The 27,620-nt window shown below is 44.3% G+C and overlaps 2 protein-coding genes across 7 annotated transcripts; both read left to right on the top strand.

Moving 5' to 3' along the window:
• The first annotated feature begins 1,167 nt into the window (after positions 1 to 1,167).
• TXNDC9 (thioredoxin domain containing 9) lies at positions 1,168 to 12,695 on the top strand. 4 transcript variants are annotated; one of them, XM_072849685.1, is made up of 5 exons: positions 1,168 to 1,639; positions 3,993 to 4,209; positions 6,448 to 6,566; positions 8,506 to 8,760; positions 11,141 to 12,695. In XM_072849685.1, the coding sequence occupies exons 2-5, from the start codon at positions 4,021 to 4,023 to the stop codon at positions 11,256 to 11,258; spliced, it is 681 nt and encodes a 226-aa protein (XP_072705786.1). In that variant the 5' UTR covers positions 1,168 to 1,639; positions 3,993 to 4,020; the 3' UTR covers positions 11,259 to 12,695. The 4 variants fall into 4 exon arrangements, with proteins under 4 accessions (XP_072705786.1, XP_072705788.1, XP_072705785.1 ...); XM_072849687.1 differs by lacking the exon at positions 1,168 to 1,639 and adding an exon at positions 1,687 to 1,802; XM_072849684.1 differs by lacking the exon at positions 1,168 to 1,639 and adding an exon at positions 2,150 to 2,283.
• LOC140646167 (lysozyme g-like) lies at positions 11,255 to 27,360 on the top strand. Of its 3 annotated transcripts, XM_072849681.1 has the most exons (8): positions 11,255 to 11,272; positions 13,275 to 13,372; positions 20,133 to 20,481; positions 22,617 to 22,691; positions 23,530 to 23,619; positions 24,721 to 24,917; positions 25,171 to 25,309; positions 26,357 to 27,360. In XM_072849681.1, the coding sequence occupies exons 3-8, from the start codon at positions 20,346 to 20,348 to the stop codon at positions 26,485 to 26,487; spliced, it is 768 nt and encodes a 255-aa protein (XP_072705782.1). In that variant the 5' UTR covers positions 11,255 to 11,272; positions 13,275 to 13,372; positions 20,133 to 20,345; the 3' UTR covers positions 26,488 to 27,360. The 3 variants fall into 3 exon arrangements, with proteins under 3 accessions (XP_072705782.1, XP_072705783.1, XP_072705784.1); XM_072849682.1 differs by lacking the exons at positions 11,255 to 11,272; positions 13,275 to 13,372 and having other exon boundaries at positions 20,370 to 20,481; positions 20,948 to 22,691; XM_072849683.1 differs by lacking the exons at positions 11,255 to 11,272; positions 13,275 to 13,372; positions 20,133 to 20,481 and adding an exon at positions 20,633 to 21,172.
• Positions 27,361 to 27,620: the final 260 nt, after the last annotated feature.

Below are 27,620 nucleotides of genomic sequence, written 5' to 3'. Positions count from 1 at the left end.
TGATGCCCCAAATCTGTAGTTTCCCTCCATCCTCCTGCCTCCCCAGAGGGCTGTGCGGAGGCCCAGAACTCCTGGCAGGACCGTAGCCCGTTTGGCCACAAAAAACGACCGAATAGCCAACATAAAGCTTTTCCCACGTTTGAAAAGCTTTTATCTGGAGGCAAACGGGACAGTTAGGTCAAAGTGGGGGAACAGAAAGCTTAAGGGGAAAGCTTTCAGGGTGCACGGCGGCAGCACAGCGAGCAGGCAGTAATTCAGGTGCGGAGCATGTTGGCAAGCGCTGCCCAGTACGCCTTGCTGTTCTTCCTCCGTGCACACAAGCTGCGGTACCCCAGCCCTTCGCGGGGCTCTGCTGGTCCTTTATCCCCAGCACTGCCCCGTGCCAGAGGTGAAGTGTAAACAACAAAAGTCCACCATCTGACCCCGTGGTGACCGGCCTCCAGCCAAAACAGGTGGTCAGAGGCAGCAGGGTTGGGTTTACAGCTCAGCGCAGAGGCAATGATCAAACTCCGCTCCGGGGACAGAGGTTCCCCTGCAGGGAGTTCGGCTGCCGGGCAGCAACATTGAAAGTATGGTATTTCCTTCCCTCCTCACCAGATTTCCTCCGTGTACAAAGCTTTTCCTCCCTCTCCCCTCCAAGAAGCACGAGAGCTGTAATGGTGCTGTGCTCTCTCACAGGAGAGCTGGGACACTGCTCTTGCAGGGCAGAAGACAGCCTAAGTTCACAGAAATATGGCATGGAAGTTAAGACAGCAAACACCATGTATTACGGCAGAGGGGCTCTCGGTGCAACCCCACCTCCCCCAGCCACGTTTCTCAAGAGCAAAGCAAGATGGAGCAGGAAAAACAGTGGTCACAGGCATCACGCTATTTAATACGCTTTGAGAGCTGCAGGTTTTCTGTTGTTGTCACCACCCCGTTACAGTAACTCCTTTTGCAGACAGAGCAGGCCTCACGGTTCTCTTCAGCCTCAGGATCACCACCTCCATCTTGCTTCACTCCCTAAAGCCCTCGCTCCCTCCTTCCCTCTGCCCTTGTACAGCTACAACTCCTTATCAGCCTCCCCCACCCAGGCTCCCAGCGGACTGCAGAGAAGGCCAAGAGCTTATCTTCCCGCCCCACCTTCCTCATCAGCATGCTTCAGGACCGGGGAGTCGGATTTCCAGGAAACAAGAAAGCAGAACACTTGGGTTTTTTTGAAAACACACTTTAATATCCCATTATTTAAATCTGTGGATCTTCTAGCGCACTTGCAAGAAGAGCAAAGAGACGACCAGCCCCGGCTGCTCCAGCACTGCCGTCTTCTCAACGAGACTGCCGGAGCGCTCCGGCCGAGCCACGCCGCAGCCCCGCCCGCCCTCGCCGAGGCGCCGCGCGGGCCGCCCTTACCTCACGGCATCGCTCGAGGGGCCCAGCCCCGCGGCTCCCGGCCGTTACGCCCCCGCCGCGCCCCGACTCCCTGCGGGGGCTCGGCCTCGGCCTCACACGCCCAACCCGAGAAGGAGTCCCCGAGAAAGAAAAAGAAGGAGGAGGAGGCGGCGGCGGCGGCAGGCCCTCCCAGCTCCCGCCGGCAGCCGCCCTCGGCACCGTTACCACCGCCCGCCGCCGCGCACCCAGGCCGCAGCGGCCGCACACTGAGGTGAGGGAAGGGGCGGGGCAGGACACGCCCCCTCGCGGCCAAGCCCCGCCCAGAGCAGCGCGGCGGAGGGAGGCCAGCAGCCTAGAGCGGCCCCGCTTCCGGGCGCCGGGGGAGCCGCGCTGCACCCCAGACGCGTCCGTTCGGCGGGCCAGGGGAGGAACAGGTGGAGGAAGCCGCTGCGCATGCCGGGAGGAGCGCGGTCGCTAAGGGAGCGGGACGTGGGTGGGCAGCGCGCCCCGGCAGAGGTGGTCCCCGCGGGGCGGAGCTGCGGCGCGGAAGGGGCGGGGCCCCGTCTGAGCCCCGCCCCTCCCGCGGGGCAGACACACGCCCACCCTCCTGGCTGCTGCCCGCAGGAGCAACGCCCGCACCGGCGCGGCGCATGCGCGCTGGGCGACGGCCGCCGCAGGGACGCGCCCGCCGTCTCGGCCAATGAACGCGTCTGGCAGCTCTGCGTGCGCGCGCACGCGGCAGCGGCCCTGCCCCAGCTCTCGCGAGACTCTGGCGGGGCGCAGCCGGCGGGCGGGGCGGGGAGAGGCGCGGGCGGGCGTGGCGCGGAGCGGCGGAGGGGTGAGCGGCCGGTGTGCGGGGGGCTTCGGCTGTTCGTGGCGGGGCGGCGGCGCGGCCGGCACCGCGGCCGGGGAAGGGTGAGGCTTTCCCTGGAGAGCTCGTCAGGAGGTGGATGGGTGGGTGGGCGCGCGCGCGCGCGGACGGGCGACCGTTTTCTGTTAAGGGCCCCACGGAGGCGCGTGGCGCCTGCGCGGTGTCCCGCCGTGTGCCGGCCCCACTCGCCCGGGCGGTCTCTGGCGGGCGGTCTCTGGCGGGCTGTGTCGGCCGGGCCCCCAGCGCCCCTCCCTGGCGGAGCGGGCAGGGCCGCGGCCCTGTCAGGGGTGCTGAGTCCCCCGGGGGCCGGCCTTGGGCTAGGCCCCCTGCTGCGTAGGAGACGCTTGTTGGCACCCAGATTTCTGTGGCCTGGGGAGCCGGGAGCCCTCTGGGCACCTCAGGCTGTAGTGGAGATTGGCTGGGGTTGATTTTCCGTTTTCCTTCCTGTCTGCTTGGAGGACGAGCCTCCCTTTGCCCCAGCTGAGCAGGGGTCCCTACCTCTCCTGAAGACCTAGTGGCTTCTGATCTGCCCTAGCAAGCTTCTTATTTCCTCTGGAAATACAAGAAAGGGGGATAGAAAACACCAACAGAGACTTTGTAGTTAGCAGTTTCGGGGAGAGGGACTTGAGACAGGGTGCTGCAGGTCAGACCGAGCGTGGCTGTGACACATGTGGAGGATGGCAGCAGGCTTAGCCCTGCTGATGTTGCATTGCACTTGGAGTGCTGCCGTGATGTTGGTACTTTGCCCATCGCTACTTAAAATGCTTTCTTGCCTCTGTATGCAAGGTTTTTACAAAGCCAATGGCACTGGTAGTTTGGCTATTTTGAAATACAGCCAAGAGCACTCTGGAACCCGAATTCAGGACATCAAATCTGTGGCCTGCAGGTTGAGAATCTGATTAGGGTGACTGTGCACTGTCCCCGTTTCAAAACTGTCGCTTGTTACAGTGACAGCTTTTTATAGTGTAAGTTTATTGGAGAGAACAATCAATTATGTTGCCCCAGCTCTTCATGCACCCCAGTCTTAGCATTTTGTGCCTTTTGAAGTGTTTGGGCAGGGAGAACTTTACAGAAAATTATTTTAGTTGTGTTTCTTCACACAGGAATTAGGTAGTGGTTGTTGGGGTTTTTTAAATCCTTTCGCTGGCTGCCATAGGGTGGTGTTTGCAATAACAGTTTTCTTGTACTAATTGAAGCAGTGTATTGGCCTAAAGCATTTGCTGTTGAGTGCCTTGTCTTATAGCTGAGGACAGGAGTGTCAATTCAGATTTAAGTATGTTAATATGCATCAGGTACTTAAAGTAATTGCATTTAAACTACTGGTGGAAATTTATATACTGAGCATTGCTTAGACTTGTTCTGAGACATCTTACACCTCCTCCCAGCAGCTTGGAGCTTTTTGTGATTGCATTTTCTAGTTTCAGAATTATTAAAGGTACACAGGATGTGTGTTCCTTTGGGACTGGTGAATTTTACTTCTTTATATTGACAAGTAATTTCCAGTTCCTGTGCACTTTCAACAACTGCCTTTGGGACTGAGAGAATAGGACTTGACTGGTATCTTTGTTGCCATCTGTGTTCATTGTGAAAGTATTCTCCAAAGGGGGTTGCAACATAGAAAAGAACTATCTACTGTTATCTTCAAATAGTATAGCATTTTGTTTCTCCATAGTGTGAACTGCAAGTAAGAGAGGTCAGGCTTTTAATTAAGTGTTTGTATAAATGTTAATTCCACGTATCACTATTTCCACAGCTCTGAAGAGATCACTTTCTAGTTAAAGATGGCTGCTGATACCTCTGTTGAAATACTTCAAAAAGTTCTGGAGAATGAAATACTTCAGACTACCAAGGTTGTGGAAGAACATCTGGATGCTGAAATGCAGAAGCTGGACCAAATGGATGAAGATGAATTGGAATGCCTTAAACAAAGGAGGCTTGAGGCACTAAAAAGGGCCCAGCAGCAGAAACAAGTAATTCCTGTAGTAGTAATAGACTCTTGATGTGTACACTGTAACACACCTTTTGGAAATCCTAGGGAAATTGTATATGTGAACTAAGTGTTTTGGGGTTGTTTGGTTTTTTTCTTCTTCCTCACCTTTCAGTACTTATTAATTTTAAATTATCCAGTAAAGTGAGTGTCTGTGCATGTGTGCATGCTTTGTGTTTTTTAACAGGAGGAGAGAGAAGAACCTCTGTGATTATTTACAATAAGGATAGGATAAGGAGCCTCATACAAAGATTTGAGTGTGTCCATATTCACTAAACATTGCTATCTGGAAGCATAAGCCTTGTAGGCAACCTAATCATAAGCCTTTAGGCTCCTTAAGCTTCTGAATTCTGGAGATTGTTAGTTATGGCATGTAGGTGATGCATGCTCTTCTCTTAAGGTATTTTGTAGAAGGGTCTTTCCTTGTTCCTAGGGTGGAATCATTTGTCCCACTCCTTCTAACCCAATGAAATGTCTTTGTATGACTGCTTATGTCTCCTTGCAGGAAAGAAATTCTGCTTTTGTCCCTGATACCTCATGCTAAATTGTGGTCTTTATGCTCCCAGAAAGTCTCTTTGAACATAGTTTTCACCAAAATTTTGGTAACGTGGTGTGAGACCTGAATTGTAAATAGGGAAGCCATAGGTTTTTTAGCTTACTCCGTCTAAGCAAACCTAAACAAAGGAATAGACTGAGTTGGGGGGGAGATGCTCTGGCTGTGGTGGAACCCATAAAAGCTAATGCCATGCTTTGAAATGGGAATGCAGTAAAATGGCATGGCATGACTGGGATGCTGGAGAACAGGCAGTGTTAACGGCTTTGATTCTCTGAACACAGAAGTAGAGAAGGTGGCATACTATTTGCTTGTCTTCAGAAGTTCAGTTTATATTTGATTCTAGTGTTTTCCTTTTTCAGAAGTCATAACACTTGGATGTTCTTGCATGTGAACATGTGCTAGTTCTCATGCGAAAACTTATTCATGTCACTTGATCTTAAGTCACTGTTCTCATGCATTTTCAAACTCAAATTTGAAGTAGGATGCTATTCAGTCAAAGGATTAAGCTGCCACGCTGTTCTGGAATAGGATTGTGCAGAGGGGAATTAATGCATACCCACTGTTGAAGTTCTTGATTTGCATCATAATACTTCTTCATGTGCTCAGACTTCTATGCATTGTTAATGTGTACAATGTTCAGGAAATTCTTTGTTCTATCCTAATTTAGCTTACAGGGTATTTTTGGTTTGCTTGGAAACCCTTTTTTTTTGTCTTTTCCCCCCTCCTTTCACTCTGCTAAGACAAAACTGCCAGATCAAGAACAGTGATTTATCTAAATTTTTTTCCCCCCACTGGAAACTGAAGTTTTTTGTCAAGTTCTGTCATACTGCACTACTTCTAATCATTTAGCTTAGACTGTACTTGTTTTAATACACTACAATTAACTTTCAGTATTGTAGAAGCTGGAGTTTTTTCTTAAGTGCATTCATTGAAAATCTAGAAGATTAGCTTTTTCAAAACTGTGTTTGCACACTTAATCAGGCAGGTTTTGAAGTTGCCTGTAAATTTTAGCTTGTGAAATTCTGTTTCTCCATACATTTTGTGTCTAATGGTATGCATGTGTTTTCTGAATGGTTTTCTGGAAGCCTGGCTTATATTAAGATACCTTCTTAACATCATCTGTTGCAGGTGAGTTAGGCTTTTTTCTCACTGATTTTTTCATAGAGGGAAGAATTAGAAGAAATCCATTTTAATACATGTAATGACTTGAATCAGTTTTAGACAATAGTTCTTTGAGTGTACAAAAACATTTTAGAGAGAGTAGCCCATGCTGTTGATTAGCAGTTTTTAAATGCTGAGCATTTTCTGTTGTTGGTGTTCTCTTTGAACTAGTCTAGTCTTACTGAGAGGCTGCACTGCAGAAATTTATGCAGCTCTGTACAAGATTTGTATTTCCAAATAAGTAAGGTAGCTTTACTGCTCAACCACCTATCTGTTGTTGAGACAGAGGCAACCCAAAAGTATTGTCTAGCCTAGTGGCATTTGCATATTTTCAAAACAGAACTAAAGGGGGGGAAGTAATTTGTTTCTCCTTCTATCACTCTATGAAATAGGTTTCCACTACAGGCCCCCTCTTTTATTTTTCGTAAAAGCTGTAGAGCTTGCATGACAGGTGCAGGACTAACAAACTCCATACTAATTATTTCCTTTTATGCTTTCCAAAAGGAGTGGCTTTCAAAAGGACATGGAGAATACAGAGAAATCCCAAGTGAGAGAGACTTTTTCCAAGAAGTCAAAGAAAGTAAAAACGTGGTTTGCCATTTCTATAGAGATACAACTTTCAGGTATAGTAAATAAGCTAAGCTCAAGAAACTGTTTGTTTATAGATGTCTACAAAATGAGACATGTTCTTTTGTTCTTTAAAATCCAACAAATAAATAGGCATTTTTAGAAGTATTCAAATTCCTTCATTTTCCAAATCTTGCTCACGTCTCAAGACATTTGATTTTTTTAAGTACTTTTTTCCATTCCAGTTAATCTGGACATGATTTGACAATGATTAATACTCTGTTACATAGCTGATTAGAATATAAATGTATAATTTCTTTGACAATATTTGAGAGACTGCTGTGTTTCATTAGTGATTTAGTTTGAGGGAGCCAGGTCTGTAAACGTAGTGACTATACTGGAGCAGCATTTCAAAAAGATCACTTTGGTTATTCCAGACCGAGATATTCTGGACAGTTCTGGCAAATGAAAATAAAACTACAAACAAAAACTTGTCTAGGCATCTTCAGAATTTAACCTTTTACTATGAAAGGATCTGTGGATACCAGTTGAAGCTGCTTTCCCTTTGTGCCTGTGCCTTTGCGATTATGTCACTTTTTTAGGGTGTGAGATACCTAGATCTGAGAATATGTCCTGAGACTCAGAATAGGAACCTAAAATAAGATCTCCCACTTCCTTGGAAGAATTTCAGAAGTTCTGGGTTTTAGGCTGTTCCTTCAGTAGGTCTGTCTCAATGTCGTCTGTTAAAATGCAGTTGCAAAGTAGAGTAATTTGTTGAAGGAGGAACCAGTTGTCCTGCTTTTGGTTGGTTGTTTGGGGTTTTTTTCCCCCAAGGTGTTATGTTCTCTCTAGCTTATAGAATATAAACTGAAACAGCCTCAATGCGAGAAATTGAAAGAGGTCAAAGCTGGATTATGCAGTGAGGTATCTGCATTCTACATTTTCTAAGTTAAATGTTTAAGTTTCATAAATATTTGAAGCGGTTGTATTTGACTAGCTTTTACTCGAAGTGGAAGGACTGTCTCTGCAAATAAAGTAGCTTAGAACAGGTTTGGGTTGTTTGTTTCTTGAACCAACAAAGTCTGTAGACTCAGACAGGAGAATGAACTTTAGAGATAGTTCTTTGTAAAATGTGTCATGCTGACAACCAGCTTGAAGCTAGTGTGTCAGGTTTACCAACCACAATATCAAGTTGTTTTCATCCTTGCCCTCTCCAGCTTTTTGATCTGCTCGGCTCTCCTCTTGAGTTAAAGGACAGTCACATGACAGAGTTCATGCAGCTAAGCCAAACCACTTAAAGAAGACAGTCCAGAAAGTTGAGATTGCAGGTGACAAGTCCACAGATTTCTGCCATCTGACAAGTATTTTGAGCAGTTCATGTTACTGTCCTTTAGTTGAGAAACAATAATTGTATGCTCACTCCTATTCCATTGCAACAGAAAAGTGAAATATTTTTGCCTGTAGCACTACTGAAGCAGTCTGTGCAAATCACTTCCCCCCCTCCGCCCTGTAAAGTGAGTTACTGCATCTTGGTTGTGGAGGTAGTGACTGAAAAACACCAAAACGCTGTAACATGTTGAGAGTACTTTTCTGAAGACGTGAAGTTCATTATAGAGAAATTTTTCTATCTGATAGGCAGTGAAGCTAGAGCAGGAAGAATAGATGTCAGAGGGGAATTTCATCAATAAATAGAGGCCTCAAGAAAGGAGAGAAGCTTTCAGGTGTATGTGGGAGTAATTAGGAAGAAATAAAGAGAAATGGATGGTGTAATTGTTCAATAAAGGTGTTCCAGGCTGTTATTCTAGTAGTCATCAATTCCAGCTACCTTTGAGAACACAGTTTCTCTTGAAACTAAATTCTTAATTACAGAGGTCATATCTGAGGAATTAATGTGATAGAACTAGCTCTTTACAATTCCTTTTAAACTTTCTCTAAAATACATATTCTTCAGTTTATTGATTCTAACACTTTATATATTTTGGGTTTTTTTCACAGGTGCCAAATAATGGACAAACATTTGACTGTATTGGCAAAAAAGCATGTTGAGACAAAATTCTTGAAATTAAATGCTGAAAAATCTCCTTTCTTGTGCGAGAGACTGCGCATCAAAGTAATTCCCACTCTAGCACTAGTAAAAGATGGAAAAACACAAGACTATATTGTGGGCTTTACTGATCTCGGTAACACTGATGACTTCACTACAGAGACCTTAGAATGGAGATTAGGCTGTGCAGACATAATTAATTACAGGTAATTAATTGTTTTGTGATTGTTTTATTTTCAGATACAGTGCAAGGAGAACAGGCAGACAGGAGAATCTGTAAAAGTTTGTAACTTTGACTGATATGTTGTATGTTTAAGACACACGAGAGTTTAATCCAGTTATTTAATCTGTGTACTTTGGCAAGGGAAAGAAGAGAGTATCTCTTTGGCAAAGTATTGAGACATTATAATGAGCATTACGTTATCCTTTTTGCAAAGTAATAAAAATAAACAGAGTTCTTGCCATGAGGTGTGTAGAGTAGCTACACTGCTTTAGAAAAGATTTGTACACTGATTTAGAAAAGATTACATATTAGGACTCTAATGCATCTAATGTAATCTTTTCTAAATCAGTTATAGATGCTTAGATGTCACAGTTGCAATGCAGTAAAGTTTGAGCATTTTTAATCCACTTCAGAGAAAACTCAGCAAGTCGTCCTTAGACTGCATCTTAGTCCATATTACATACATGAATATGGGGGTTTTTTTCAATGAACAGTACAGAAAGTGAAAATAAGTTGTGGAAGTGCAAATAAATTATTTGTGTAGCAGTGCAATATAATCATTATAAATCCCACATTTAAGACTACAGGATAGAAGGCAGTAGAAGATAACTGTCACGACAATAGCCTAACTTTATAGGAGAATCATTTACCAGAACTTTCTGCTTTGCCTTCCAGTGTGGCTAAAACATCATCTTTATCTTTTTAGGTTAATTTTGCTCTTTTGTTTTGAATGTGTTTGGTGCTTTTTTTTTTATTTTAAACTTCATTATTGGGATTTATTTTGATGGCTAATTTCCAAATTTGGGGAAGAAGTATCGTATCTTAAAGGCAAAGAAACTGCTGTTCAATATAGCTTCATAGCCGTTGAACTTCAGATGAAATGAGTGAAATGGAAATTTGTAGTTCAAAACAAGTGGTAATACCCACTTCCCAGTTCAGTAACAAGCAAGTACGCAGAGGAGTGAAAGGCAGCTTGGTTATGTATTCTAGACAGCAACAGCCTTTTATGGGAGAAATCTTTCAGTGGAGTTGTACCAAGCTGCATTGAATTTGCTAAATGTTAGTACATTGGCTTACGGCATAATTTTACTTCCTACTTGACTCTACTAATACTGTGCATTCAGTTCTTAGCTCCTTGTGGAGTGGGGGAGTTGTTTTGTTCTTTGCTCATTTTGCCAGATCCTGAGTTTGGTACCCTGGCTTTGCAAAGTGAGCCACCATATCTGCACAGCCCAGGAAGTCCATTCCAGGAGACATCCATTTATGTACAAGTGTTGCATTTCCACACTGCTCTGAAAGTAATGTCCCATGCTCTGGAGTTCCTGAAAAGGAGATAGTCCTCCTCAGAACCTCGAAACAGTTATTTTCCTTCAACCTGTGAGATAACAGATGTTGAAAGGGTATACTGTATTTAGGGGAGAAACTGTTCAGGTCACATTGTTTGACCAAAATCAGGATTCAAGTGCTGTATTGACTTATTACTGACATGTAATTAACTAGCAATCAGTGAACTGTACATTTAGGATCAATATCAGAAAAATGTTATTTACAAACGTTAATACCTATGAATTTCTAAACACCCTTCTATAGCTAATTCCAGAAGGTTCTAATTGCTCGCTCACTCACTGGTGCTTGGATGCAAACCCCTCACAGGTCATGTGCGTGACAGCATGCACACCATTTTCTGAGCAAGGGGAGGGGATTCCCCTCCTTGCGCACCCCTGCTGTAGGAGATGTGGGTGCTCCGGCTTTATGTGAGCGCCTGCTGTTCCCAACAACCCATGGACCCACACGCTGGCGAGAAAGCCCCCACGGGGTCATGCATGCACACTGAGGCGCAAGTCCCTCCATACTCCCCTAACTGGCATGCAGTGTCCGATGGCAAAGCTGCTCTGTCTGGCCTATGCAGAGATAGTACAAGGGGACTTCTGGCAGTACAAAACCCAGCTTTGACTCATCTGTTTCTACTTCAAAGTCCCTGTTACAAAATTTTAGCTTCTTTTGTACTTCTGGCTCCTTGTTTGTTTTGAAAAGTCTGTCTGTAATTCCCTGGTTACTGTTTAATCTGACAGATGGTTGTCTCTAGCATGATGAGTTTGCAGCAAAAGTCCTTTCAGACAGTTTTTCTCTAGAGCTCCACTCACAGGTGCTGTTTACACTCAGGCTCCTAACTACCGTTAACCACGCCATTTTGTCCAGGATGTGCTATGCTAGCAATGCCACAATGATACTTAGGGTGGCTTCAGGGAGTAGGGATTGTGTTGTCTTAACAATGTTTTCCTGGAGAAACAGGTAATTAGAGATGCTACTTACTGTCTGCATGAATATGGCTTTAATCAACATGTCTTACTCTTTTCCTCTAGTGGAAACTTGATGGACCCACCTTTTCAAAGTCAAAAGAAATTTGGAACAAGCTTTACGAAGTTGGATAAGAAGACCATCAGAGGAAAGAAATATGATTCCGATTCTGATGATGACTAGAACAACAGCAAAATGTATTTGTAAATCATCTTTTGTTTATGCTTGGTACATTTCTAAGAATGTTTTTTATAAAGCTTACTGCTTTTCATTACATCTGCACATAATGCTCATTTTTCTATACAGTTTTATACAACTGAGTCATAGCAGAAAAAGCTTAAATATTTTTTTTTTCCTCTTTTGGAAGTCATTTGTAATTCAAAAATCTTGAGTTCTTCTAACTAAATAACGTGACAAATGATGAACTTTGTCTTAAGTATAAGTTTATGAAGTCTTTTGAAGTAACTGTTAGAAACAACTGTACCAAGTCAGACCAAAGGTCCCTCTGGCTCAGCATCCAGTCTCAGTGGCCAAAAGCAGATGCACAAGGAAGAGTAAAAACAGGGTGAGCAGATAGCAATGCTTCCCCAGAATATACTTTAAGCAGTCTGTGGCTTGGGGAACTCTGTATCTGAGAGCATTTGCTGGTTAAAATCGTTGAAGAAAAATCTCTTTCAATCCTCATAGTATCCTAACATCCACATCATATGGCAAGGAGTCCACAGTTTAACTGTGTTGTGTGAAGAACTACTTCCCATTGTTTTCCTTGACTCTGACAGTTCCAGGGTTTTTTCTAATTTTCTTTATTAAAGGAGATGATAGACACTTTTTAAAATGATTTTTCCCTATCAGTTCCTCTTCCAGTTGTCTTTTTAAATTTATTATTACTTATGTTATCAGTAAAGCACCACAAAATGATTAGTAAAGGAATTGTGCATTTTAACAAATGATTGCTTATCTTATGGTGCCATATCATGACATTGAATAACTTAACTACATTGCACTATAAGTTGTAAAAACAGTCATAACTTCTGTGAATTCTGAAACAGATGGTTGAGAGAAATGCCCTTTTACCATCTATGTACGCTGCATGTTAAAGCTGACACAGCAGGTAATAGCACATAGCAACAAGCATATTGAAAACAGCCTTGTTCACAGGTTTGTATAATTCTGTGGTTTTGAATGTGTGGATTTTATAGCAGCTGCTTTGTACAAGAGAGTAGAATAGAGAGAAGTATTTGGGAGAAACCTTGATCCGTTAAGTTTAGATATAGCGCCGCATACTGTGTACTGTTCTTCAGTAATGGACAGAATTTTCAAGGGAGATCTTCCTTGGAACACAATGTAAAATTTCTGGCTAGGTGAAGAGTTGATGAGTTTTCTTTTTGTTTTTTAAAAAAAAAAAAAATAGTTTGCTGTGTGCTGAAGGACCCTTTTGAGGTGGTACTTTGAATCCAGTCGGCCCAGAAAGCAGTTAAGTGGGTCTAGTCAGTCTTGCTGCCTTGTAGTGGAGAACACTTGTGATTGGGCCAGCCCAGCAATATATCTCTGTAAGTAAGTTTAAAAAATTATATTTTATTTCTGTTCATGTACATTCAAATAAAATTATTTTAATTCTAATGTTGACTTTTGCATCCTTTCAGATAAGGTGGTCTAGGTGCTGTGGGTTATTTTTTTCTTTTGATAAGGTCCATCAGAAAGTTGCATGTGCTCTTTCTAGATTTCTAGCAAACTACATAGAGTGCTACCAGTACGACATCACTTTGAGAAGGCAATCAGCTTAAGATGTACACAGCTGCCCGTTAATCTACTGGAAGCATGAAATAGACTTGCTTCAAGTTGATCTCCTTTTTAATGCTCAAACTCTAAATGCACTAGAAAGTGCTCTCTTTTTTTTTTTTATCCAGTTGCATGAAATTTAATTTAGGAAACCAATGTTCCAACAGTATTTTTAAGAGTGCCTTAGCAGGACTCATCTCTGAGTCCTAATTATGTTGAGTAGGCTGTGGAAATACAAAATCATGTCTAATGTAGTTGCGTGCTGTGTGGAAACACATGTGGGCTTGTCAGGATTCCAGCATGGTGCGTTGTTAGAGGTTATTCAGTTCCATGTGCGAATAGTCCCATTACAAACTCAATGCAAATCCTATCCAGTCTCTGTGGTTTCATCTCATTTTAAGCTCCTGATTTTTTTTCTAGGTTAATCTTCAGTTGGACCTCTTCCTTCATCTGGCTTGTAATATGGCCACACGCGTTCCAGTGCTAATACAAGGAGTTCGCAGGAATGCGTGGTTTGGGTAAAAGGGGAAGTTGAGACTGTTTGTACTAATAAGTTTAAATTTATTTTGAAGTAGCAGCCTCATCTGTCTGCTTCAAGTCTTTACTTCCATGTCTGCTTTCTGCGCTTTTTGTCTTGAATGAAGGTTAAAACAGTCATTGAACGGTCCTCTTGGTAAGATCTCCATTCTTGATCTGCATACTGAGATGAACAATCCAAATCCAAGAATTTTATTTGGGCTGAAACTTAAAAATTCTTTAAGAACTGTGAAATTATTCTAGTTTGAGTAGTGAGGAACAAATTATTCTATGGTAGAGCTCAGTGATTTTGCAGTGCAGATTAAATAATGAAGTGTCCATGATAATAAGACCTGGGTCAGTGAGCTAAAAGTGTAAACAATACAGAGAACACCAACTCAAACGTCAGCTGTACAGACTTGAAAAGCACAAATCTTAACTTTGTCAACAGCCATCTAGTGGCAATATGGCTGATACATGAGAAGATGATGATGATATGTGATATCTAGAAAGGATGCAGGTTGCATGTGATTAATTGCTTGCAGCAGATAGATCGTATATGTAAGGACATGACTAAATAAGGCTCCTGAGCCTAGACTAATCACACAATGGTATCTGGTCTGGTATGTGTTAGCCATGAAAGGGTGTTATACAATAAAGAGATGAGAAATGTTCACGTATAGCTTTTGAAGTTATGGGGCTTATGCATGAACTCAGCATGTAACTTTAGTAGTGATTAGTGATTAAGTCTGAGCTTGATGCTTGCATGAAGTAATCATTAAAGAAATGCATGGTTGCAATAATAACCAAACAAGATCTGTGTTGTTCAGCTCTTAATGCTAGATTATTTGGAGTTGACTGGGCACTCTTTGATGACTGATCAATCCCACGTTATGCTTGTGATGGTGTGCTCAAGAAATCTACCTGGAAGTTAAGTGCCAAGCTGAGGTTTGGGGTTTGGGAAGTGTGAAGAAGTCTGGTCCCTGAAAGAGATGCGATGAGAAGCAAACTCCGGAGAGGGCAAGAACTGAGCAGCTGCTCTCAGACCCCATTAGTAGGTTGGATTGCCTGGCAGTGTAATAGGTGTCACTGAGGGAGGCCGACTCGAAAGATGAATTGATGCCTTCCAGTCCTTGGTTCCAAGTAATCCACATTGTGCTATTTCCTGTCTAGAAATTCTAAAAGGAATACTTTTCTACAGAAATTTCTATAGAAAATTTGGGCTTTGAACAGTATGGTTTCTAAAACAAGCCCTTTGTCTTCCACATAAGAGTAAAGCCAGTGTCCTCAATCCAGTGTGAGGGATGCTGTCATTTTGTCTCTCGCATACACAGACACACACACAAACAAGCACAAGCTGATGCAGAAATAATATGGCTTTTGTACTCATTGCATATTCAATAGCTGTGTGTTCCACTTTTTTAAAGGAACATTCTGTCAGTAGTGGGTTGATCTGTCTGTCTCTTTAGAACAGCTGTATACGACAGTTTGAGAGTGAGGGTTACACTCCAGAGTTTAAGGAAAGCCTTTCTAGGAATCAGAAGTGGAGGGTACTTGATGTTACAGTAAAACATTTTAGAACTGTTCTGAGAGGGATGTTGCCCCTGAGCCCCCTTTAAAGGATAAATAGATAGGTAGGTTCCACCACATTTGAGCCTATTACTGCTCTGAAGGTCTATTCTGATCTTTTGTTCTTGGATCATGCTTTGGAGCCTTCAGTGTTAAGCCTGTCTAATATGATTGCAGTGATCCAAGACATTCATCTCCCAGATGCTCCTTGTTATCCATCCCCCTGGAGAGCACCGTTCTGTATCGTACGCTGCAAAAGAGAACATATGGCCACACCTTCTTCATCAATTTAAGCTAACACATCAAACTGGCTAAAGTAATACGTAAGAGACCAGAGCATCACCCTAAAAAATCTTGTTCAAATTTGGTGGATTAATTTTAAGTCCATGTACAGTGAGAGATATTTGATGCTTGTTGTTGGAAAGGGAGTAGTTAAGAAAACTAGCTTGTAGAGATCCCATGAGGTGCATGTTCTAAGGCTACATTTTTTTGGATTAGCTATTACAGCCATGGCTTGAGCTGCTTAAAATAAGCCACCACTGATCCAGAGACATGTAGCTGTGTCAGCTCAGTGTTAAATCTGTGTTACTATACTTTTGCCTTTTTGAACACAATCTGTTCAGACATCATCTGCCTGGTGGTATGATTTCAACATGTGACTTATAAAAAAGGCTTAAAAATTAACTTATCCGCTTCACACACCATGCAATCTCCATTAACCATTGGCTTTTCCCAAGATGACTTTGTATGAAAATCAGGTGATTGTAATACACAAAACCACATTAATTCCTTTCCTGATCTTCCTCCTCGTTGCTAATTATTTCTTTTGTTAGTGTGCTGCCCTAGAAAAAAGTCTGAAATTGTTTCCTGTTTGGCCTCTAAATTTTGACAGTCCTCAATGCTTTATATCATGAATTCCAGGCACACAGAAATGCTCTTAATAGTTATCATGATTAATGGGTAAAGCTAATAATTAATTATTAATGGGTGTTAGTTTGACATCCCTGTGAGTCATGAATGTTCTATCCTCGTTTTGTATGTGGGAAACTAAAACGAGACTAGCTCTACTGAAGGACCTAGGAACATCAAATTATGTGCTCCACTATCTAATTTCAGTCTCTTCCTGGAATCCAGATTTTGGGATTAGGTGTGTCGGTTTCCTCTGTGGCGGGTGGTGCCCCGGGGCAGGATCCAAGGCATCCAGAAGGCTGATGAGCGCTGCCAAAGTGAGCGACTACAAAATGTTCTCCCCAGTGTGGCATTCCTCTTCATCCTCACTCCTGAAGCTTTGTACAGCACAGCATCAGGCTTGTGGGACTGGAAAGAGGGAGCAAGAGAAAGTGTGACTTTGTAGCTTATGGATTTGAGAGGAGATGGGGTTCTCCTCCCTATTCCCAGTGCTTTGTGTATTTTCCGCACTTACTACAAAATATTACGTTGATTCCTCCGCCCCCCCCACCCCGTTCAATATGAAACACCAAGGCAGTCTCAGGAACATGAAGGTGATGCAGCTGTGTCCCTGCAGGGGCTATAGGGCCATCCTCTTGTCTTCCCACCAACTTCCTCTGTGGCTCTGGTGTTGGCTGCTGTGCAGTAACACAGCCTCGACAAGCTGAAGAATGAACACACATGCATCCAGTCTTGGTGAGGGCGGGTTGCTTTACACAAAAGGGAGGTTACTGTAGGTTTCTGCCTTCGTGAGCCATTTTTTGTGAGTAAATGCATGAGTGTGCGTTGTAAACTCCCACTCACCCAGGGATTTTGGCATTGGGACGCAGAGTCCAGAACCAGACTTTGGGATGTAAGAACCAAGCTCCTCTGGCTGGGCCACTCTAGACTCAAACAGGAGCAGAAGTACATCTCAGCCAAGTACTTGGAACACAGTTTTGGAGCATGACAGTGTTTTGATTCGTGCTTTATGAGCATAAACCCTCTCCTGGCTCGGACTTCAAATGATTTGCTTTAGGTGATAGATCTGTCTTCAAGCTGGAATGTGAACTGAGGTCTCATAAGATCCAGTCCAGTGACCTCTTTGCTAGAACACCTTTCCTACAGTAAAATTCAAAGTCTCATTTTAGAGAACAGAAGGAAAACACTTATTTCCTCCCTCATAAACACTTCTGGTCTTAGTTATTTTACATGATGGCCAGAGAGATGCTTTGTGCAGACTGGGATGTCATTTCAGTGCCCACCTGCATTCTTCAGAAAGGCAAGATAAAGGAAGAGATTGGGGCCCTCAGCACCTGTTCACTTCTGAACACAGTGAAAACTGAGAGCCCCACGTCTTACAAGTTTGAAGACCTTTGCTGTCATTACTTACAGGTATACTAGAAGTAGAAAAGAAAATACATGGAAATGTAAATTAAACTGGCTGTATCCCTTTAAAAGTTGGGAAAGACAGCTCTAGAGGGTTTGTTTGAGATGATGCTACAGATGCATCTTTAACTGGCCAGTTAGTGGTAGGCATCCAACATGCGTCAGCTGTCATGGGCAGCTTCCCTATAAAGCAGTTATAAAGTCCGTGAATACCTGGTGTTACCTATAATTACCTCCCAGACAAAAGGAACAACCTGAGAAATGCACCTGTCTGCTGATGTTATGAAACCAGAGTTGAAACTCACAACAGAGACAGTAATTAGTATGGGTATTGTTCCAGGTAACTTTAGATAGTGTTCTCACCACCCAGTGAAATGTGATGCTGTAACCTGCAACCTGAAGGAGAACAGCATGTGCAATACATAATGTTTTTCAAAATGATGCTCCATTTTGATCGCATCTCCATTAAGTGGAATGAAAAAAACCCTCACCCTGGTAGATCACTTGGCATGAGGAAAAAAAATATAAAGTGAAAAATCTGTGAGTAGGAAAGAACTGGTGGTATTGAACCTTGGGGCGCTTTATATCTCAGGTGTGCTCCTTTCTAGCTTATGTAAAACAAGTGGAAAATGCTATTCTGTCAGGTAGCATTTTTTGTCCACTCTGTACTCCCTTTAGCTCAGTGTAACTAACAGTGTCAGCGAAACTGTGGAAACTGTGTCCATGTAACTGTGTCAGTAACCATGGGGAAACTGTGTCCGTGGTCACTGACCGCAGCTTATTGCCAGGATGCCCCTGTGAATAACAGGAAGCTTTCCTGCTTCTTAAGTTTAAGAAGAATGCAGATACCATTTGATAAGTGAACTCTTCCTCTTTCCTTGACTTTCTGTCCCCTCTCTCCCAATCGCACGCTGTGCTGACCAAAATCCAGCACAAGGGGAGTACGTACTGGCATCCTTTATGTTTAAAAATTACGCAGCAGCAAAAGGAGCTTAAATTATAGGGTTGGTTGTTTTGTGGGGTTTTTTTATAATTATAACATTTGTGTCCTTTTTCTTTAATATTAATTTAATAACATCATATTTCCATGGCTTTCGTATATTTTCCCTACTACCAAGCATGAGGGCTAGGAACTTCCTGTCCTTCTAAATAAGAGTCTCGCAATATCGTATGAATCCAGAAACCTGTGCTTCTAAACAAAATACCAAGCATAATGAAGAAAAATATAAAAAGAGGTATGGTAGCATTATGAGAGAAGGAAACATTTTTCAGGGACATCATTCCAGCGCATTCCTAGATATCTCTTTATGAAGTCCAGCCATTTAGGAAGAGCTGCTTTAGTCATACACAAAGATGCCTTCTAACTCATCCCCTCTTCAGCCTAGCAAAAGTAGCATCATATCACAGCTGTGTCCATCCCTTCTGTCGGGTTATGGGCTGTCAGAAGCAGACCTTATCTTACTCTTGATATAATTTTCCAAATTAAATCTAGCATAAAGATGAAAAATTGTGCCGTACTAGTGACAGATGCAGCCCACTCCCATGTAGTGGTTCACCTGAATTCGATGCTCTGCGTTTACAGCCCCACAAAGACCTTTGAGCAGAAGATCGTGTTTTCTAACATCTTGCAGGTCCCTTTCTGTGGCAGTGCCTTGGACAAGTGCACTGGCTTAGGGCCCTGCCCCATCAACATAATGTGAGCATGACCTTGTTTCCATAGAGGCTGCCTGCTTTCGGCATTCACTCTAAAAGGCAGTCGGCAAATTTTGTGAGGATAAAGAGGTTTTTAGCAAGAAAAAGTCCCGTTCATAATGCTGCTGAAAAAATATCCTCTTATTTGGCCCTATACTGGAAATCATGTGAATACAAGGAATCTGCCCCAGGGACCTAAGAGCATACATCAGCACAGATAAAAATAATTGTACTTACAACATTCACCATTCAATGAGTAAATAAAGAGCAATGCAATGCAGAGCAGGCATTAAGAATTCATGTGACAGTACTGTGAAATGTAGAAAATCTGTGATTACGTGGGTAATAAATGAGAGAGAAAATACATAGCAAAGACAAACAGTATTTAAATACAAAACTTTATCTTAAGGACTGTCAGCAAGTGGCCAAAGCATTAGGAAAGAAATCTTACCTAAGGTCAGAGGCTACTTTTCAAAAAAAGGTCCCAAGTCATCAGCATGAACGCAGGTTCAGTGGTAGAGGAACACTAGTTTATTATCACTAACATAATACTGTTTTTATAAAAGGTAACTGGATGTTAATACTAAATTATTTTCATCTATTTGAGAGAACACATCTCTTTCTAATACAGATTATCTTGCTCTATAGAAGGCAAAATAATATATCTACTGGGTTTGTTGCCATCAAGCTGTGCACTCTGACCTTTTCCAAGCTCATTTCTTCTGGCTTTCCTCCCCTCCTGCATTTCTTCAGTCACTATTTCCTTTTGAAAGGATTAAAGCCACACTGTACATGTGAGGTCTCTATTTTCTACCTATTCATTCCAAAGATACCATGTAGATTCTTACCTTACATTATGTAAAAACATTACCTTTTGCTATTTAAAATGTTAAACCCCAGTAAAAGAATTAAGTGATAGTCTAGTCTGAGATACCACAGTAAGATACCACAGTAAGATAACAGGTTTGCACATGAAGAATGAATGCCTAGCCTTGTTGTAATCTTTGGGAAGATGTCTATCATTTCCATGTTTCACCCAAATAAATGAGTTTTATACTTAAGACTCACCTTAACTTGTATCCCAACCCTCCTGTAACAACAGGGCTAGGTTCTCTGGTGATGCGTCCCTCCTTCATACTAACTCAGGATCTAAGTCCATGATATTTGTGTTTATTGATTTTTAAGGTGACAAGGCCCACTTGATCATCTCCTGTGCTTTACAGACTAATAACCATCGCTTAGTTTTGAACGCAGTAATTAGTATCTGGGCAAAACAGTGTTTCCCACCCGCCACACCTCAAGCCCAAAAGAGAGCAACGGGAACAGATGGATTTGTGATGTATTAAACAATGAAGAGAAAGCTACTGGAAGAAAATCTTGCTTTCCTAGCCTCCCCGCATGCTGGGCAGAGTCTTGGGAAGAGAAAAATGTGGGGAAGGGACAGGATTGAAGGGCACTGGCCTCCCAGACCATCTTTCCATCTCCAAGCGACTCAGATGTTTTACATACGTGGAAAGTGTCTCGGCCACAAGGTGTAAGTCTTTCAGAGACCCGCTGTGTGTCCCCACTGGCTTCAGCTGCTGAGAGACCAGTTCCCTTCCTCCTCATTTCAGCTGCAGCATCCTTCCTCCCCAAATCTGAAAGTCAAACCCTGCCTCTGCTCTCAAAGTGTTCAAGTCACCCTCCTGAATTAATTAAGCTTGCTGCAAGCAATGAAGCAGTGAGGTGCTTTTCTTTAATTGTTCTTTTTGGAATTCATATGAAAGTTTGATACTCCATTAAAAGCTTGCCAGTCTGACATAATTGGGGAAACGAGACAAAAACCCTTCCAGAAATGTGTCCGGACTGATCTGAGATGTAAAGCAAGGAGAGCACTGGACAGGGATCTGAATTTTGTCTGGCCTCTGCCACTGATTCACTGCAACGCTTTCTGCGAGTCATTTATTGTGCATCAACGTGCTTACTGATGGAGGAAAACCAGTATTTATTTCCTTTCACAGAGTTGTCCTGAGTCTTACTAACCACTGCTTGTGCAAATCTTCGGATGAAAGGAGTCATAAGAGTTCTAAGCTCTTAATATATATTACTTATTGTACTTTAAAACAAATGTCATCACACTAGGTAGGAATTAACATTCCAAAGCCTGTAGGGTGGGTACCTTCTCATACCCATATATATAAAAGTCATCAAGTGACCTGCCTCAGAGGAAGGCCAATTGAAGACAGGTGAGTCTGAATTCATTCATAGAATATTTATTTAGAGCCAGAAGCCTTGATTTTGCTTTGATTTAGCATTTTGTCAATATTGTGATTGTTATGCTCTTTCTACTTAAGGCCTGTGGTGATTTTTGTGACGGGAGGGAAAAAAAAGGCTGATAACTTAAAACTCTATGATATGGCAATTTTCTGCATGTGGAAACAGCTACAGGCTGTAGCTTTCGATGGGGCCCCGTATGGATTTGCCATTGAATGAACAGGTATTGGGTCAAGCTATATTGATCCAGGCTTGCAAATACTCACTCTTAGAGCTCAAACTGAGCTACTGCGCGTACCCGGCTCCAGCCGGGGGTGATTGCTGGCCTGAATAAGCTCACTCAGGACAAGAGAGTCTTTCCAATGACACCAGTGGACTGTCTTTGTGCATCCATGCAGTTTGACTTGCAGTGGAAATACAGACTAGAGAAAAGGTCACGCATTATTAAAATCAATAAGGCATTTTCAAGTGTTAATAGCGTTGCGTGATGATTGCCTACAAGACTCATGGTGTGTTTTGTGTTTGAAACCCTCTCGGGCAAAAAGAAGCATTTGTGAGCTGTAAAAAATGCTCAGTTTAAATGCACTCACCAGCAAGGCAAGTACAGTCAATGTTTTTTCCTGTTGATAGCTACTATCTGATGACATTTCGGGGTTTTATTAATAACCACAACAGACGCATTTGTTACTAAAGTGATTATCTGCTATTATCACACGCAAGAATCAATGCAGAAGTGTTATTTCACCAGCAAAATCTTTGCCTTGCATGCTCTTAGCAGAGAGGGTCATATTGCTTGATTTTCGAAAAACTCATTTTTCCGAAAGCCAAGCAAAAATTCCATTGCCTTTTGAACAGAGAGACAAAGGATGCGTGCACTCTGTAGGCACATTAGACTTCAAACACCTATATAGTCAAGCAAAGGTACTGTACCTTCTCGCCATAAAGACATGCTACGGGTGTTCAGGAGGGGCCACGTGAGCAAGTGATATGAAGTGACAGGGGCTGAAAAATCCCTGCTGGCCCAGGCTGCTGACGGGGACCTCCCTGCTCCCCAGCTCCCCAGGCTCAGCCCTTCTGTCTCGATGTGATGGTGTAGTGGCACACGAGATGGAGGTGACGTTCAGCCACAGAAGAAGCCTGTATCCCCCAAACAAGGAGAAAACAAGGAGCAGATGGGGCTCCCATCACTTGCTTCTCCTCCCACCACCACTCTCTGAAGCTGGTGGCTGCATCCCGTGCTGGGGGCAATGGGGGAAACATGCTGCAGAGGGTGCCTCTGCTCCCCAACCTGCCTTCAGCTAATGCCATCCCCGTCCTGGGCCTCGGAGTGGGAGCTTTTGGCACGCAAACTTTACTACAGGGCTGTTGAAAAACAGCACTGATTTCTTCACGTTTTGCAAACCTCTGTGTTTCCAGGTCTCCTGGGGCAGCTGAGGAGAGCCATCGCCATGATCCCCGCACTGCTCTTGCTGGGCCTTATGGCCCTTGTCGGTGAGCCAGGGTTTGGGTTTGGTTTGCTGTTGAAAGCACCCCGGGAACAGTTTGCAGAGGGACTGTGGAGAGGAGGCGTGCGGTTGGGCCTGAGGGCCCCTTTCTGCAGGGGACTGCAAAACCCTGTGTGGCTGAAGGTCCTCGGCTGCCGTTTGAGGTTGCTTGCCGCCCACCTGCGTCCTTTAAACCAGCACGTCTGGAGTACAGGACTGAGACCAAAAGGGAGTCACAGACATACCTCCTCTTGATTTTCCCAGCTAACCTTATCTGATCTCTCTGCCTACTAAGAAATGGTCTCACAAATGTTGCAGGCTGTTTGATGGAGGCTATTCATTCCTCCGTTACTGAGGAAGCAGGATAATTTGCCCAGGCTGAGGCAAGCACTCTCCTGAATTAATTCCTCACCAAGTTACGGAGGGATACAGGAGCCATTCCCAAGCAGGGGGCTTGGGTACCACCAGCCATCAGCTGAGGGGTCGCAGACATTGGAGGGCACTGAATGGGAAAAACCCTCTGAAATAATGCAGATGTTGTTGTTCCCCTCTCCCAAACCAACCTTTAGACCTAACGGGGCAGACGCCTATCCATGTAAATTGTCATTTAGTTTCACTTGCTTCAACCTATCAAATTAGAAAAGAACAAATTTCTGTTCTCTAGCTTTCTTTGATAGCGTTACTGATGGAGACCAGTGGCAACGATACAAGAGTGGCCAACACAAGGTGATGGGGGTTACGGGTCTGGATGAATCCCTCATGCTTGACTTGTACTGACTTGCAGCACGCTGTACAATATTGCTCTGAGATCTTATGTGTCCAAACACCTCTGTTTAATTTTTCAGCTCCATCCATGAGTTACAGTTGCTATGGTGATATAAGTGCTCTTCAAGCCCCCATGATCTCCTGTACAGCCGTAAGAGCCCCGGACTGTGGTAGGTATCATTCATTTCTTGATTTGTCGACCTGTGTGTACCTGACAGAGAGATGCTTCGCCTTCCGTTATCGCCAAATTAAATGAGGTGTCAATTCAGTTAGCCAAATGCTATTCAATTAGCCAAAAGGGAGAAAGCAACGCCTCCTCCCCCAAAATGGCAGGTGCTGCGAAGCCTCCAGACCTGGTGGGAAGCGGGAGGACAAACCCCAGGTCCCACAGTCAGGATGCTCAGCCTCTAAGCAAAGGGAAACGGCGCAACCCCTTTTCAGTCAAAACGGTTTCTTCATCAGCCAGGACTTCAGCATCAACACCCTCACAAAACCCCAGGGCCTCTCAGCCCAAAGGGGAAGATGTGCAGAGCCGGGTCCTCAGTAGTGGCATGTTGGCTGATCTGGCCAGTGGTGACCTGCCAGAGACACATTTTGCAGGTCCCAGGTTTGTAGCCATCCTACCTCTGGGTGACCCGTTTTTGGTATCTCCTTCCCATTTCCCTCTTTCTTGCCTTGTGTTATGCCCCATGTCACTGCACAGCTATGTCAAATTCATACTGCTGAGACCTCCAGGGACTGTAAGGGGCTTTACCACATACCTCGGACGTAGGTGCCTTGGACCGTGGGTGTCCAAGCGTGGATCTGAATCCACTTGCTTGTTTCCAAACTGTTCCAAAATTACTTCAAAATTACTTCCAAAAAAACCCCACCTTTCTATACTTTCTATATGACAACATAGCTGATACCACAGTTTGGCTGGTCAGTAGTAACACATCTCTCAGTTTTTTCAAATGCAATTTGAAATTTCACTTTTCCGACTCCAGAGCCGCATTTCCAGTGGTGCGGCAGCAGAAGAGGACCACGAACACGCGGTCCCACCTCCTGAGAGGCTGCCCTCTTCCCCTCATCATCCTCGTGTACTGGCATGGCAGCTCCCCGGCCACAGGCAGAGCCAACAGGGCTGTGCTTGTTCCTCAAGTGCCACTGCCCAACGCGGTGTAGCTGCATTTTCTTCAAAACTCGAGTTATTCCTTTGATACAGCTGCACAAGGAGAAAGCGAGGGTTTTGGATGGGAGGGTGTGTAAGTCTGCCTTTTCCTGCGCTGCAGGACTTGCCATGGTACAGAGGACTGCTGAGGCAGACATCGTACGCCTGAAGAAATACGAGATACCGATTAAGAGAGTAGCCAGAAACCTGTGCTTGGACCCGGCACTCATCGCTGCCATCATCTCGCAGGAGAGCCGCGGTGGCCTGTTCCTGGACAACGGCTGGGACCAGGATCGGCACAAGTATGGCTTGATGCAGGTACATCAGGGCGATAAGTATGAGTAACAGAACAGTAATGGAGTGTATATCCCAAGACCTTAGCACATGACTGTTCTGCATTCAAGACAGCACTTAAATGCATTCTCTCTACATCAAAAGTTGTGCTTAAGTAAGTGTTATCCCAAATAAGGTCACTTCCATGAGTCACAGCACTAGAGTACAAGGAAGAGGGGGAAGCTACAGTGGTGGTTGTGTTCAGAAGGAAACCCATTTTCTTGCTTGACTTTTCTAGATTGACAGGCAACGATACCAGCCTTTTGGAATGTGGGATAGTGAAGAACACATAAATCAGGGCTCCAATATCCTGGTTCTTTCAATGAATGAAGTACGGGCAAGACATCCTACCTGGACCTGGGACCGGCAGCTGAGAGGTACGCGATGGGCTATATACTAGAAAGGGACACGCTGAGTGATGGGAGTGCCGTGCATGTGTTGGTGTCACTTTTAAGGGAAAAAGAGCATCAGTCTGGCAGATTTTACAGCATCTCTTACCAAAAAAAACCCCAGAGTTTTCTAGTTTAAAAGAGGCAATCCCAAAACAGCAGGCCAGCAAGAGGTCTGAATATAGACGCAGCCTCCCAGCTCAAAGCACTGTCCACAGGGCCTCCATGTTTCTGCCTGCAGAAGAGAGGCTGTGGTGGGGGGCCAAGCTCCTTGGCAGCTTTGCTGCAGTAGGAAGCAGCAGGAAACCAGCCCAGCCTGGGAGCTGCTGCAGCGGCATGGAAGCACCCCGTGCAGGGCTAGGCGAAGGTGTTGGGCACAGCCTTGGCAGGTTGCCCCTTGACTTCAGTGACAAACACCCACAGACGGCCACTACATCGAGCGACTGGGCCACCGCTGGTGAATGGCCGGATCCAGGACCTCCTTAAATTCCCTGGAAAAGGCATTGTGCTCAGTGAACATGAACAGGTCTCAAGTTACCCTCTTATCTGTTCATCCTACAAGTGAAATGGCTGTCAGGTGGATAAATAAGGTAGAAACCAACCAAACAAAAGCCACTGGGGAAGGCAGAAATTGAGGCACCACAACACAACAGGCTAATGGTGGCAGGCTGTTAAGTTAATTGTGTCAAGGAAGCTTGGGATCAAGATTTGCTTGTAGTCCGTGTTATCTGCATGCTGGTCTGTTCACCCTATGTTATTTCTTGCTCTCCCACCCTTGCCTTTTTAGATTACACCCTTTTCTGGGACTAGCATGCCATTCCCACCTGCATTTGGAGAGAGTCATGGGTTCCTTCACTATAGAAATAAGGATTTTGCAAAAGCAGTCACTTTTCAACAATAATGCCCAATTAGCAATTTCCCAAGCAGTTGTGTAGGTTTGGTGAGATGCATGGCCATTTTGGCTAGGAACTTTTACTTTTAAATCTCTATTTCTTACTTATAAGCCCATAACAACTCCTTCATAACTCTTTCCAGGGGGAATCTGCACCTACCGTGCAAAAATGGCCAACCTCCAGGTCTACGAGGAAGACCCATGCGACAGAAACAACTACTATGTCAACAGTGTGATTGGGCGAGCCCAGTACTTTAAAAAACATGGGTTCTAGCTCATAAACCCGCCCCACCACTGAGCCTCTCCTCTACATAGACTAGCCCAGTAGTGATCGTAGTACCCAGAGCAGTTCCTCAGGGTTCCTGGTAGGACCGATGTTGGTTGCACTGGCACCAGCACTCGCTCGCCCTTGAAAGGCAGACAGGGACAGACCAGCAATGTTTAAGTGTCGGGTGAGGAAGGTACCTCCTCCCTTTCAAAGCTGAATCCGGGGCTGTTCGTGCATCCCCCAGGTGCGGGCACGCAAGCAGCTTTCCCTGAGCATTGGCTGTGCTCTTCCCATCTCTTCCATGCATCTCCTTCCCTCTCCCCAGCCAATAATGGGGAGAAGCCCCCAGGTTGAAATCTTCCTCCTCCTTGATTGTGCTAGCTACTGGGCAATGAAGAGACTTCTCACTGAGCCTCTGGTCTCTGCATGTTTCCGCACTAGCTGTGTATTCCCATGGCCAGCCTTGTGGGGGACAACGCTAAACACGCTTCTGTTCTAAGCCGCGGAGCCCATCTCCGTGGGGCTGGAGACCTCTTCAGGGTGAAAAGCAGCCTCACACAATGGGAAAGCCTCTAAATGGGAAGTACTACAAGTGCCATAGCAGGCATGCAAAACATCTTTCCATTAGAGACCAGCCCTCTGAGCAGGAGCTGGCCCCATATGTACCCTCCCCAGGAGCCATATCACAACAACGGTGTTGGTAAAAAGCCCCACAACCTTTCCTGCTTTAGCTGTGGCACCTTTCTGCTGGGTTTCCTCCAAGTTTAAAAGCGTTTCAGCATCTGTCCCTCTGCCAGGAATCCCAACTTCTAATTAGGAGAGAATTAGCTCTGGGTTTATAAGCTCTGTTTTAAAGTGTTCTTCAATGTGGATGGGTCTGGGTGCAAATTTAGGTTTACTGAGAATAATGCTGAGAATAAGAGAGAAAATAAAGATAAATGTTGAATCCCAATCTTTTTTTTTTTTTTTAATGGGGCCTGGTGGGCAGTAACCTGCAACTTGAGTAAATAACCCAGTTCAGTCCTGTTGGAATGGGTCTAAAACTCAATTTGAGAACAGGGAGAGGAAAATGGTGCTGCGGACTGGGGTGGGTGAGAAGAGCTGGGCTGGGTGGCAGGGCATGAGGCAGCCTGAGCCCA

This window comes from Ciconia boyciana, chromosome 1 (genome assembly GCF_034638445.1).
Source record: "Ciconia boyciana chromosome 1, ASM3463844v1, whole genome shotgun sequence".
Classification (NCBI taxonomy): domain Eukaryota; kingdom Metazoa; phylum Chordata; class Aves; order Ciconiiformes; family Ciconiidae; genus Ciconia; species Ciconia boyciana.
Note: the sequence above shows the minus strand (reverse complement) of the source record. Positions and strands in the feature narration are given on the sequence as shown.